Below are 14,839 nucleotides of genomic sequence, written 5' to 3'. Positions count from 1 at the left end.
ACTTGCTGAAAATGCTAACGATAAGGAAGAAAGCAGGCTGAGCTCTTCACATTAACAAGATTATCTGACATTTTTTCTAAGCATAAGGGTTGACTTTAGTACTAGAGCAGTGCATCCATACGAAGAAAAAAATCTATATTAAGAGTAAGAAAACATGTTTCATCAGGTAGAACACCAAAAACGTCCTGCTTTAGGAAGTTGCACCAAAATGTAATTGGAATCACAATTTGCAGTAAATATGTGCATTTCCAGATCCAAGAATAGCATTTGGATCTATAGTTTAAGTGATAAAGTATCATAAAAATTTACTGGACAAGTTATTAGAAATTCTGCCATTACAGTCTGTTTAAAAAAAAAATCACTAATGCACAGAGCTACTTAAAACTAAGTATTCTTGTATGCCATGGGCTAGATTTAATTAATCTCAAACCAAAGATATTTAGAGATACCAATACTTAAGATTAATCTATAGATGCCAAGTGTGGCACTGTACAAAATTAAATTATTTCCATGGCACCAGTATGACAGAAAATATGCTAGGAAGGTAATAATAGCACTCTGTATTTGTGTCAAACATCTAATCCCTCAGTGTGGGGGGAATGAACATGCTTAAAAATTAATTTTTATAGACTCCTGTAACCTTGCTATCCCTGCTCAGAATCAGAAGTATTAATCACACAAGGCTGCCTTTCTTACAGACTTGTATTCACAGGTAAATCAAGTGAACACTTAATAGCAGGATTTTGCTGTTTCTTTCTAAACTATGCTTATATTTGGGTGCAGGGAAGAAAAAGTAATTACAATTAATTTTACCTTTAGGTGTTGGAATTGGTCTCTCAAGGTCATCTGCATGACCTAAGGGGTCATTTGAATCTGGAATTTCCATTTCACCTAGGAAAAAAAGAAAGATTTTGTTGAATTGAGGTTCTGAGTTAATCTTTCTCTTAAACTGCATTACAACAGCGAGTTCAGCAAACTCATTCAGTCCAGATCCTGGTTCCAGAGTAGCACACAGGAAACACCTAGTAACAAGGTAAGGATTTATCCATTGCAGATTAGAAAACTTTGTAATAATTTACCTTGTGGATTTACCTTGTGCCTGGCAATTATGGGCAACATTAAAAGCTATTTTCCAGTTCTTTCCAGAAGGAAATTAACGCAGTTTTACAAAGAATGCAAACATTTCTTGAAACCAGAGCTTGCCCAGCAAATTAAGCAGTACCTGAGCTTTAGTGACAATCTCAATTACAAAATAGCATAAATCTACTTTTTAAATTACATTACAGTAATTCAGATTATATTTCTGGAGGTCAGATTCATCATCTCTGCTTTCTTATCCTATTCTCAGCTGTGTCCCTAAAAGATTTTATCTCCCAGAAATGAAAATAAAATAACCATTAGCCAAGTATTCCATAAGGTGATGAAATGGATGGACATCTTTCTGTGTTCCCCCCTTGTTTGTGTCTAACATATATCAGAACAAGCTGGAAACAATGTTAGCCAGCAGTTGCTGCAGACAGTAGACAATACTTCCATGTTCCTTTGCTTTTTCAGTTCTTACAAACCCCTCACCATTCTAAAACAGGGGTTCGCCTGTCTGCTCTCCTTTTTGAAAATATGATGCTGTGAGGAACAGAGCTGAACTTAAAAATCACATAAAGCTACAGAGGTGCTTTTACTAAGACAACTTCTCAAATTACATCCTCTCTATTTCTCTATTTCCTAATTTACATTCAGTCATTCAAATTCCTTATCACCTCAGCATATCACCAAGAGAGCATACAAATCTAAGGTCATCAGGGTCCAAAGTGAAAGATCTGGGTATTGTTGTAGATTTGTTGGGGGTGTACATGGTAATGTTTAGCGAAAAGGCTCTCCCTCTTCCTTTTGTCCCCATTCCCTTTCCTTCAGAGTAAACCCTACAACACCACTGTGACTCCAAATCACTGTAGTGAAACACAAGTAACCCCATCTCTATCTTCCACCACATTATGAAAGGAGAAAAGAATTGAGACTGCAATTATTTTTTATTTTTCCTTTATGCTTTTACCCATTATTTGAGAACAAAAGATTTAGCTAACTTGTCTTTAAGGTTACCAGGACAGTTTATGACCTTTGGAAGAAAGGGCAGACAACTCAGGAGGACTACAAGGATGTTGTAAGGTTATGCAGGGAGAAAATTAGAAGGGCCAAAGCCCAACTAGAAGTTAATCTGGCTACTTCTGTGAAAGGCAATAAAAAATGTTTCTACAAATACATGAGCAACAAAAGGAGGGCTAAGGAGAATCTCCATCCCTTATTGGATGTGGGAGGAAACATAGTGACAAAGGGTGAGGAAAAGGCTGAGGTACTTAATGCCTTCTTTGCCTCAGCCTTTAATATTAAGAGCAGTGGTTCTCCAGGTACCCAGCCCCTTGAGCTGGAAGACATGGACAGGGAGCAGAATGAAGCCCCCATAATCCAAGGGGGAAAGGTTAGAGACCTCTTACACCACTTAGACACACACAAGTCTAGGGGCTAGATGGGATCCAGCCAAAGGTACTGAGGGAGCTGACGGAAGTGCTCACCAAGCCACTTTCCATCATTTATCAGCAGTCCTGGCTAACCAGGGAGGTCCCAGTTGACTGGAGGTTAGCAAATGTGACGCCCATCTACAAGGGCTGGAAGGAGGATCCAGGGAACTACAGGCCTGTCAGTCTGACCTCGGTGCTGGGGAATGTTATGGAGCAGATCATCTTGAGTGCCATCACATGGCACATACAGGACAACCAGGTGATCACGCCCAGTCAGCATGGGTCCTGCTTGACTAACCTGGTCTCCTATGACAAGGTGACTCACTTAGTGGAAGAGGGAAAGGCTGTGGATGTCATCTAGCCAGACTTCAGTAAAGCCTTTGACACTGTTTCCCACAGCATTCTCCTGGAGGAACGGGCTGCTTATGGTTTGGATGGGCACATTCTTTGCTGGGTAAAACACTGTCTGGATGGGCAGGTCCAAAGAGTTGTGGTGAATAGAGTTAAATCCAGTTAGTGGTGAATGGAGTTAAAGCCAGTTGGTGGCTGGCCGCAAGTGGTGTTCCCCAGGGCTCAGTAGTGGGGCCAGTTATCTTTAATATCTTTATCACTGATCTGGACAAGGGGATCAAGTGCACCCTCAGTAAGTTTGCAAATGACACCAGGCTGGGTGGGAGTGTTGATCTGCTTCAGGGTAGGAAGGCTCTATGGAGGGATCTACACAGGCTGGATCAATGGGCTGAGGCCAACTGAATGAGGTTCAACAAGGCTCAGTGCTGGGTCCTGCACTTGGGTCACAACAACCCCATGCAGCGCTACAGGCTTGGGGAAGAGTGGCTGGAAAGCTGCCCGGCAGAAAAGGACCTGCAGGTGTTGTTCAACACTTGGCAGAATACGAGCCAGCAACAACATGAAGGCCAACAACATCCTGTACTCTGCACTGCTGAGGCTGCACCTTGAGTCCTGTGTTCTGTTTTGGGCCCCTCACTACAAGAAGGACATTGAGGTGCTGCAGCGTGTCCAGAGAAGGGCAATGAAGCTGTTGAAGGGTCTAGAGCACAAGCCTCATGAGGAGCGGCTGAGGGACTTGGGGTTGTGCAGTCTGGAGAAAATGAGGTTGAGGGGAGAGCTCCTCACTCTACAACTACCTGAAAGGAGGTTGTAGACAGGTGGGTGTTAGTCTCTTCTCCCAAGTAACAAGCAATAGGACAAGAGGAAATGGCCTCAAGTTGCACCAGGGGAGATTTAGATTGGGTATTAGGCAAAAATTCTTCACTAAAGGGGTTGTCAAGCATTGGAACAGGCTGCCCAAAGAAGTGGTTGAGTCACCACCCCTGGAAGTATCTAAAATATATGTAGATATGCTGCTTAGGGACAAAGTTTAGTGGTGGACTTGGCAGTGCTAGGTTAACAGTTGGACTTGAGGATCTTAAAGGCCTTTTCCAACCTAAATGATTCTATAAATGAGCACAGAAATGTCATCTTCTCTTTTTTCCTCCTTCCCAAACCCGTATCTCTTAATTTTTCAAAACAATGATGGAAAACAACAAAAGCATTTGGTGATTTGAAAATGTTTCAATAACAGTTTCATGTAATTCACTCTTGTGCTTGATATGTTTATGTCTGGAAAAAACATTAATAGCCAGATGTACTTTACTAGAGAACAATTACAAACCATAGACTGCACCTAACAGCAAAGTCTCCATACCTAAGTAAAGCTAAAATTGAAAACCCTTTCTGTACTTTGTAAATTATAAATACAAAACAGATCTGTCACTTAAACTCACTTTTATGAAACGTATATTTTCTGTAATCTGCAAAATTCCACTTTAACCATAATTATGAATTCCAAGTTTTAACCCTAAAGTTTCTGTACCACAACTTAAAACACAAAAAAGTTGCTATCAATAAGAAATATTAGATTTTTTTACACCATAAATGCTTCTGGGTCACTACAACCAAATAAAACCTTTTCCTCTTGAGTTAAACAGAATTTAAAAATCCTTCAGTGAAAAATTTCAAGAAAAAAGCTGTATATTCCTGTTGAATATTATTCTCAGTGCTTTCTGATTTTGCATTAATAACTTAATACATATGTCCGGCTCAAAGTAAATCCATAGTGTTTTCCTCAACAGATAATAATTATTGTGGTCATTTTTTCTTCACTTCCCCTCACTGTACTGCAGATGCACCCCTGATCAGGTGCCATCACCAATTCTCTGAAGTCTTAATCTTGTTTGAAGACGCCTACAAAACTGTGCTCCTGTTCACATCTTATTTTTATCTTATGTTCCTTTTCCCATTTTGTTTATTCAATATTTCAGTAAAGGTATCCCAATTTGCTTTTCTTCTTCCTACTTTCTATATCTTTTCCTGGCAGCATTTTTATGTGTTATTCCACTGTCTGGAGGGGAGAAAAATCCACAAAGTAAATTTAGGTGTCCAACTTTCATTGTCAGTCTTGACCAGTAAGCAGCTACTGCTAGAAAAGATATAACTGTTCATTAAACTGATTTTAGATGTAACTAATATATTAGAGAGTCACATCTTTTTTCACATCTATTACAAATAAAGCATTGCCATACAATGCTAAGAAAAAAGGTAGACTAGCAAAACACAAAACTGGCAGAGCAGCAGCAACCCACAAAACAATCATTATTAAAAACTGGTAAAAAGAAAAATGCTCAATATTTGAACCTTACATGTGATACTATCAACTCACACTGGCCAAGAAGTATGCTAACTAGCATGCTTCTACATAAATATGTAGCTAACTGAAAACATATCAATCATCATGGTGTCTGGAAAGTGTCTCAATGAACATAGCCACATTGGAGTATGAGGAACCCCCACAGTGGGCTGGACAACTATGCAGGTATGTACAGAAAACTGCTGCACAGGCTTGTACAGTCCAAGCCTGAAAGAGTTCCTGGCAGAGGGCTTTGGGTGGCCCAGGTGTTCCTGGAACGGAGAAGACAAAAAAGAAATGGCTAAAGGGTAAACAGGCTATCAAACTCTCTTACTCAAGCCTACTAAAGAAAGCGAAGCAGACAGGGAATGGGAGTAAAGACACCTGACTGAGAATAATGAAGACAAATAGAAAGAGGTGCACATGGGGAAAGCTTATTCTTAATATAAGATTTGTTCAGAACTGTCTGTGACTACTGGGGACTGAGATCTTGGGCTCAGACCAGTTAGTTCCATCAAAATTTAGCTCAGTTCTCAGAAGCAGTAAGAAAAGCAAATCCATCAGTATTGGGTATTTCTAGGAAAGGAATAAAGAGTAAAACTGAAAGCATCATTATGCTGCTGTGTAAATCTATGGCTTACTCTCACACATTGAAAATGGCATGCTGTTGAGGTCCTCTCATCTCAGAATGGGTACAGAGTTCATATGGGCTACAAGTAAGATCGAGGAAGTTCATGGAGAAAAATCCATTCAGACCTAACTAATTCATAGAAATCCTATGCAAGCAAGGGAATCCCTGAGCACAAAATGGATGAAGGCTAGGTAAAGTATTTATACTTTATAAAAGCATAAAGTAGTACTACATATGTCAGACCTCTTTTACACTTCTGTTTCAGCATCTCCTTTCTGCTGTCATCAGAGCCAAGACAGAGGGTTGCATAGATCTCTCATCTGCTCCAGCATGGTTACTCTCACATTTTTCACTTGCATATGTTCTCTGCTCACACATGAAATGCATCACAGCTTATTTCTGAACACCCACTTCTTCAATTTACATACGCAGCGATAGTGTCAGGTAGAAAAGATCATCAGTGTCTGTCCTTCTTGCACATTGCATGACCAGACAAGACCAACATAACCAGGACTCAGCCTGGAAGCCAATTGCCAGTACAGGACAATGTATTTGCCAGATGTGCCACATGCAGATCCCGAGGAATACCCCTCTTTTCAGGGACCACACAGCCAAGTAAAATGAAGATGCTGTAAATAGTACCTCTTTTAAACTGCTTACCTACACAAAAAAAAATTTCTTAGCTTTTCAGGGCAATAAAGGAAGCTATTTCAATTTAATGAAAAGTCCAAATCCAAAAGAGAAACCATACTTAAAGTCTGATGTACAAAATACATTCTGTTCCTTTGACTTACTATAGCAAACTGCAGCAAGAAAACAAACAGTATAGAAAATCCTTTTCCAAACTGAATATAAATAATTATTGCTTCTTTTGTCAATTCACTTCTCCTGAAAAAATATGAGGAAGATTTGCTTACTGACAAGTTCCAGTGTAGGTAGCCCCACTGCTCCATTTTAGGCACCAATGACCAAGAAAATATGCCAGCAAACATCCTGTATTATTGAGACAGGAACACCCTTTCACATATTCAAAAACTAAATTGCCTGACTGATCACAATGCCAACTCACAGGGGATACACCATTCATCATAAAAGAGCTACATTTTTCCCTCTGAACTGGTTATGAGTTCACAGATCATTCATTACTTGAGAGGTAATTGCAATAAACAGATTTCAAAATGCTTATGGCCATAAGCAGACATCAAAACAATACATTAATCTTCATCAAAAAGCCAGCCACAAGGAGGCAGTTATCATAATTGATACCAGGGACAAACCAAGGCCTCAGCCTCACACAGGAAGAGAATAACGAAGTCAGGTATTTTCAACCAGAGTGGCCCTGATTAATTTAGAGCAGTTAAGGGCTGGCTGATGCAATGCCCAGCAATGTTAATAAATGTCTTTTGGTTCTTGCTGAGCACAGATGAGATCTTAAAAGATGGGAAATTGCATAAATAGTTCCTATTATTTATTAAAAAGGGTAAAAGGGAGTGCCAGAGAATTATAGACCCATTAGCTTAACTTCAATTCCTGGAAAAATAATGGAACAAAGAGGTTCTTTTTAAGCATTTACAATAAAGCTGAGAGATGAGTAATAACCAACATAGAAGCCAATATTGAATTGGCTTACATGGATTAGAAATGAACATAAGTCAACAATCTCAAGCTATTGCAAACAAGGCAAACATCATACTGGGATACATAAACAGTAGTAATCCTTCCAGTCTACTCAAGGTTAGTAAGGCCCTGGGGTGCTTTCTCCCTTTTTTTGTATTCCATTTCAAGATGGATGCAGGTCAAACTGAAATACAACAACTAGTGCCATGAGGATGGTCTACAAAACATGACTAACAAAAAGAAAAAATGAATGACTACTATGTCTGCTTAGTCTGAAGGAGATTAGGCATGGACTGAGAGCTAGCATTCTTCAAACACACAGATCTCAGTGAATGAACTTTTCCAGGGTGGCAGATTAGGCAAGCATCTATTGCATATGATACTGCACAGATACAGCTAATGCTTCTTCTCCCAGGGTGAAACAGGACCTCTTAAGATCTCTTCCAGTCTCATGATTCTATGAGGAAAACAAGCATCCTTCTACCATTGTATGTTAAATCCCAAAGCTTACAAATAAATCCTTCAACACTAACAATTACACATAGCTACAATTAAGGAAACTGCAGATTTTTGTTCAGCCATTCCTTCCACTCATCAATAATCCTGTTTCTGGAGCTGAAGCGATTTTCAGATTTAAACAGCAATATGCAACCTTTGCTTCTTGTGGCTGTAACCTTTGAGTTGGGTTCTAACTTTCTTCCAATAACATAAAACTCCCAAACTCCCTCTCTTTAGCCTAATACTCTCTAATATTCTGTTCTTTTCTTCATAAAACTTTGTTGACCTTCTGTCAATTACTAACCTCTGGAGCTCCTAAACAAAGGGCCCACTGTACCCTTTGATTCAGCTGCCAATCTGATTACTTTGGCTGGGGGAGACAGGCTGCTTGGGTTGCTGAATCAGGGCCTTTCATTGAAATTTCTCTTTTCCAACATCTGCAGCCCCTGGCAACCAATTGCAGAGTGGGGTTGGCAGACCTGTAAAAGGTGGTAAATAGTCTACAAAAGATGCAGTTTGTAGCATAAAATCAGTGCACCCCTTTCATAGTGATGGCAGATAGAACCTCCACAGCACACGCTGCTGAACTGCTGCAGCTTCACATAAAAATAGCTGAAATTGAGGGAAATAATCTGCACTTTTTGTTGCAGTTGCTCTACTCAGACAACTGTGAAGTCTCAAAAACAGGCATTTCTTAGCTTGCTATCAGCTCGCAAATGCTCGCAAAGCATACTATTTACAGGATAGTATGTTAACTAGTTAATTTAAATTTAATCTTTAGCCATCCAAAATTCTTTAAAATTACTTTCAGCTAAATTCATAGAAATAACTCTCACTATGAGACCATTAGAAAGGGAGTAAGCTTTTCTAAGCCTGCTCTGTTATAACATCAAAATAACATTAAATACGTATATTTAAAGTAAAACCAACACCAGCCTGCAAGTCACAGAACCTTAAGAAAGCTGGTAGAAAATACAGACAAAAAAACCTTTTACAAGACCCAGGGTTGAGTTACACAGAATAAATTCCCACTATTTATAAGCATTCTTTATTGAAGCAAATCTCTTGTTCCATTAGTGTGAATTTTCCCCTCTTTAGATATTTTTCTATTTTACCTAATAGCTATATTGAAATTGTTTCATTTTAGTAAGCATCAGGAAAAACGTTCTGTTGCAATATATGGAAACTACACTAGGGGACAAAGGCAGATCTGAGGTTTATGATCTGCAGCAATGAAAAGGGCTTCATTATTTGTTTTGGACAGAAAATTTATCATTGATTTAAAATAAAAATCCAAACAAACACAAATGTTAAACCACCTTCATTCTGCACAGTGAGACCTCATTTCTCAAACACATCTTAACAGAGACTCAGACTCCTATACTTTGTCATCCTTTGGTCCATTAACTGCATAGAGGGAATCTGCATATTGCATTAATCTCTGTTACTGTGAATATTTGTGATCACAGACTGATCCAAGATAGACTAGTTTTCTGTTCTGGAAAACTAGTAGTCGAGTGCATGATAAAAGCTGCTTTACAAATTTCACAAGGTTCCTGCAGGAACTTCCTCATTTAATAAAACAATCCTTATTAACCTATCATCAAACCACTCTAAAACAGAGTAAAAGAAATCAGCTGGCCATCAGCACAAAACTGCAGGGAAGGATTGATTCTCGATTTCCACACAGAGCTGCAATGAACCTCCAAAACAGAAAAAAGTATACTGAACATGCAATTTATCTTCTTAGTCAACAGCCAGATGCCTCACCATGTATTATGAAGTCAGTGTGAAAAGAACAAAATCAGATAAGTCATTTAAAATATTATTACCAGGGATTCAAACACAGACTTCAATGAATACTTTGATTTATTTTAATGCTTCGTACCATTAATGCATATTTTACATTAACCACACAGCTGCATTTTCAATTGCACCGTCAATCTTTACCCTTTCATTATACAACCCTCATCGAGCTTAGCTATTAAATAACTTAGATTCTTCCTCCTGCAACTCATATTTGCCACATAAAATGAGAGTGCATAAATGTTAGTGAGACAAAGCAAAGATAAAGATTTATTCACATTTCATTCACAGAGGAAAATTAACATTCATTAACAGCTGTCACAACATTACAGTAAAACAAACAGCACCCATGTGAAAAGAAGATACTAATTTTAAGTCACCATTTTCAGTGCACAACCAAGTTCTGAAGATGATAAGCTTTGGATTACAAATTATTCTATTAATTCACAACCAAAACACTCTTTTGATGAAGTTACAACAAAGTCCATCTCCTCTTATTTTACAACTCAGAGTGGAGATCTTTAAACAGGAACCCAGCCTGCACGAAGGAATATCCAAATCCTATTTCAGTTCTTAGGACTTCCTGCAAAGTCCTGGCCAAGTCACCTTAGGCCAGATTGCTAAAAGCATTTGATGCCAAAAGATGCAGACAGATGTCTACTAGGATTTTTAAAAGCATGTGGGCACCCAAATCTCATGTCTGCAGTAAATATCGCTTAATCTTGTGTACCTTCAGTTGCCCAGGGGCTGACAGGGGGAAAGGTTAGCTTCCTGATGTGGTTCCAAGTGCAGCTGCATGAGTGTTTGAGTCAGCACAGGGAAGGGAGCAGCATGGAAGCAAGAAGCTGGGGCAGAAAAAGGCGGGAGAGTTTTTTGATGACTGTGGTGATTTATGCCACTTTCAACTGATCATGCAATTCCAGACTTAAACCTTATTCCTGCACACTGTGGCAGAGAAACCTCACAAGTCACTGCAGAGCACTAGCTTGGCTCCTAGTAAAGAAAGGCAAAAATTAAAGCACTATTTGGAAACAAATTAAGATGTAATTATGCCAATAAAACTATTCTGAATGTTTAATAAGTAAGAATGAACTCCACGGTATTTACAGCGTAAAATACTTGAGGCTGCTTAAACCACAAATGCATTTCAATGTCATTTCTAATTTAGCAACAATGGAACTAAGTCTACTAGCTATCACAAACGTAGCTTTTATGTACAACTGTATGTTGAGCAGTCCAAGTCAACGCACTGAGGAGCATATAAAAGCCTTGAACCATGGGAAAAACACAAGTCATTCTGGATTTCATAACAAATGGTCTTTGTTGGTAATGCATTATGCTAAAAAAAAGAAGTAAAAAAAAAAAAAGTAAAGCAATTGTGGATACATTCCAAAGCTCTTCACCACCTCAGCTGTAAAATCACAGTTTAAACACAACCAAGAGAGGCTCTGAACACACCTGCAGTAGCTCAAAGAACACCAAGCAACATGATAATTATCCATGGCATTATTGCATGATTGATTATTTTACTGCTTCTGGCTGTGAAAACAAAATAGTCGCAACCAAAAGGTTGAAAATAATCATGATTTATGAGTATAACACTCCATCAACTGGGATAAACAACGATTTTCACAGTGCTCTTTTTTTCTGAAAAATAATTTAGAATCCAAAAATGCCAGTCCTGTTTGCAGCCTTAGGCTGAAATCTTTAAGACTCCAATTCAGAAAAGCACTCCTAGTCAGACAGACACTTGAAAATGGGTTTATTTCTAAGCATACTCTTATAATGCCTTCCTATATTTGAAACAAAAAAGCCCAACATTAATCTCCCTCAGTCTAGGTCATAATATAAAAACAGCACAGATCACAACTAACTGTAACAGAATATGGTAGAAGCTGCTATTACCTACCCTAATGCTTATTCTGGGTTGAACAACTACAGGCAGTGGAACTACTGTAATTAAAAAAAAAAAAACAAAACCAACTTCCTACAGTGTTTAGTTTTCACTTTCTAATTATATTTCAAAAGCAGGAATTGCAGCACCAGTCTTGGAAGGTAAGGCCGTTACAGCCAGCCACTCTACTCTCTGGAAAATAGTGAGAGTAAATAGCATGTTTGTATTAATCACAGCATTTTTTTTTTCTGATAAAAGTACTTATGGGTATTATAACCATCTTCCTGACAGAAGGGATACAGTGGAGACCAATGAACAATTAATTCTCAAACCCCAGTGCCTGATATTAAACACTAATTTGAGAAACTTGGGCACCCAGGCAGGAGGCCCGGGTTCTCAATATTCTAAAAAACCAAGGCTGACAAATTTGCCAATGATAGGGCAATGATCTTCATTCTAAAATAAGATCATGTTCTTTCATATCATCAAGCATCACAATTTTTAAAAAGACCCAGGTAGATAGAACAATATGCTTCTGGCTGTCTGGAGTTCTACCTACCCACTCAGGGTTTGTCTCTACTAAGTCAGATTAGAACATCATTTCACAAAGTTACGCTGCTAATATGTAACACCAAATGCTGTGTTCAAAGAGAAGCAGCTGCTCATTAGTCAAAAATATTTTTTACTATAGGTTTTGCACATGACCACTTGGCATAAAGTTAAATACACCAGATTCAATTCCTAGAGAGGGCAAATATCTCTCCAGTTCAAGCGCTCCAAATTCTTAATTCTTCTACTGAAAGTCCACTTTATAATGAGTAATTAGTTATGGTCTATATACACAAAAAAGAGTAATTCTTCTTCCCCATTTACAGTTCAGCATGTACTGATGGTCATGGAGCAAGTATGGAGGAAACAAGTTAGTGTGTAGCTGGTGTGGCCAGGCAAGTGACCACTCCCAGCGCTTGTGACCACATCAGATACTGTTGGAGACTAAACATCACTGTGTGAGCGTGTGTGTGTGTGCATGTGCACATTTACCTATGTGCGTAGAAAATGGAGGATAAAGGTAAGAAAGGATGCCAGGATGTAAAGGAAACTAACACCTGATCTATATTTTAGCCATTGAAAAATGCAAACCAGTTATTCTAACTGAAAGCTTAAAAGATATGTTATTGATTTGTTTTAGCAGTTTTTTCTACATTTTCACAGTTATTTATATGGAGTTATTTATTTAAATAGCATTAATAATAAAGTTTAAATAACACAATATTTCTGCTAATAAGCTGCTTGTCCAGCCTAGATAGGAAAAATCTTTTTCTTCCTACTGCAGAAAATGACTTCTTGGATTACAACTGAATGCATACAGTGAATTCATAACAGTTGTGTGCCCTGAAAGAAAATCCAATTTCTGTTTCTCCTGTTGGTTAAACTGCCTTTGCTGCTACAAGGAAAAAAAAAAAAAAACAACAGATGCGTAAGTGGATTTCGATACAGTTGCTTTGTTATTTGCCTTTAATTAACAGACTCAAGCAACACTTTTCTGCATGAAAAGACATAGGATATTATTTGCTTATACTCTTCTCAAAAACAATAATAGAAAAAGAGTAGAGCCCTGAGGTGGAAAAGAGAGAGCAGAGTGCTTCCAGATGTGGATGCATGCCGTTTTCAGTGGGTGGACAGTGAATGAACTACATGAAAACCTGGTCACAGTCCCACTGACACCAGCGAATGTGGCCATTTCCAAATGACATAAGGATGCATAGGGCACCTTTTCTGCCATATCTGCCTGCATGCAGAGGAAGGAGCAGCTTCCCTCATCCAGTGGTGTGGAGGACCGCTGGGCACGCACTCACTAGCAGGCAGGCTCAAAGCACTCGGCAGTTTCCACGCAACTGCTACGTATTTCCCTGAGCCAGACAGGGATTTTCAGCTCCCACTATCATTCCTCATTATCCAGTTTAATGATTGCAACTGATGCTAATCACAAGATCAGTCTTAACCATTTTATTACAATTCCATTTCAGCAGCAACATTCAAGGCTCCCACGCTGCCATTTCAATGAGTCCGAAAGCAACACTTGTGTAAAGGGTAGCGCACTTTCAAAGTTGCATCTTCCCACTGACGAGCTCTGAATCTAGTATAAACTCCTGGTTTGCAAACTACACACTTTCCCACCTTATTTTTACTGTGATGGCAGGATTGACATAGATTTTTGTTCATCACATGGGTCAGTTTTGTTTCTACATCATCAAAAATGCTGTGGCTGTAAAACACCTAACATGTAAGTAAGAAACAGCACACACAACCTAATTTTAGATTGCAAGGTTAAATCGTGGCAATGAGCCATGACCTCAAGTTCTTACTTACATATTGAACAAATCTTGTCAGAAAGTCACATACAACCACAGCTGAAATTTCATAGACACGTTTTCAGAAAAGCAATCACTTGAAGCTATAGCCACTTATTTTTAACAAATGCAACAGAAAGCCCACATCTGTGAGTAAACTATTGCAGTCATAATCATAGATGAGAGTGGAACAAGCTGTGTGGAACCAGCAGCATTTACTGCTGGAAAATTTGTTGGTTCCACCCCTGAAGTGCAAACCGCACAAAAGCTGACAGCTACTCCAAGCAACTGCCAAACATGCTGGTCTTCATTCCTAACACTTCTGAGCCATAAGGCAGGTCCCTCAGCTTTGGGATTGAAAAAGATTGTGTTTTAAGGAAGAAGAATGTTCTTCACTGTGAGAATTAGAATTGGGACATACTTGTATTCTGTTTTCATGCATTTTATTATGTTTCAACATTTCAAAATATACATAGCAGGTATTCTGCTCAGATCCAAATGTTACTTTTATATTTGATACATTCCCTTGCAACCATTGTTTACTTAATCAAAGTGGACAGCTGTGGTTTTCATTATCCTTAAGCAAATATTTGCACAGGTATTACTTGTGTAATACATTACCATAAAGTTTTGCAAGCAAAAGCCAACCATGCCAATCTAAATGTCCTCAAATATGAACTTCTTGTAATGAGTGTGAGCAATTGCCAAATAAATTGTTTCACGTCCCTAAGCAGTTGCCTGCCTTCATGTTAGTTATGGACAGCTTTAAAACTGCATTAGCTCCAGAGTACAGAAAAAGCCTGCTAATTCTAATAAGCAGGAGAGGATGCTAGAACCAGA

At 38.7% G+C, this 14,839-nt stretch overlaps 1 protein-coding gene across 1 annotated transcript in view; it reads right to left on the bottom strand.

Annotated features, from left to right (window-relative positions):
• The window catches only part of ROR2 (receptor tyrosine kinase like orphan receptor 2), a 160,382-nt gene that overhangs the window by 47,754 nt on the left and 97,789 nt on the right, over window positions 1–14,839 (bottom strand). The window contains exon 2 of the mRNA XM_075740189.1: window positions 814–891. Coding sequence (XP_075596304.1) covers window positions 814–891 — 78 coding nt within the window. The remainder of the gene's footprint in view (window positions 1–813; window positions 892–14,839) is intronic.

The sequence above is a fragment of the Balearica regulorum genome, chromosome Z (genome assembly GCF_011004875.1).
Source record: "Balearica regulorum gibbericeps isolate bBalReg1 chromosome Z, bBalReg1.pri, whole genome shotgun sequence".
NCBI lineage: Eukaryota > Metazoa > Chordata > Aves > Gruiformes > Gruidae > Balearica > Balearica regulorum.
The sequence above is the reverse complement of the archived record's forward strand: the minus strand, read 5'-3'. Positions and strand labels throughout refer to the sequence as shown.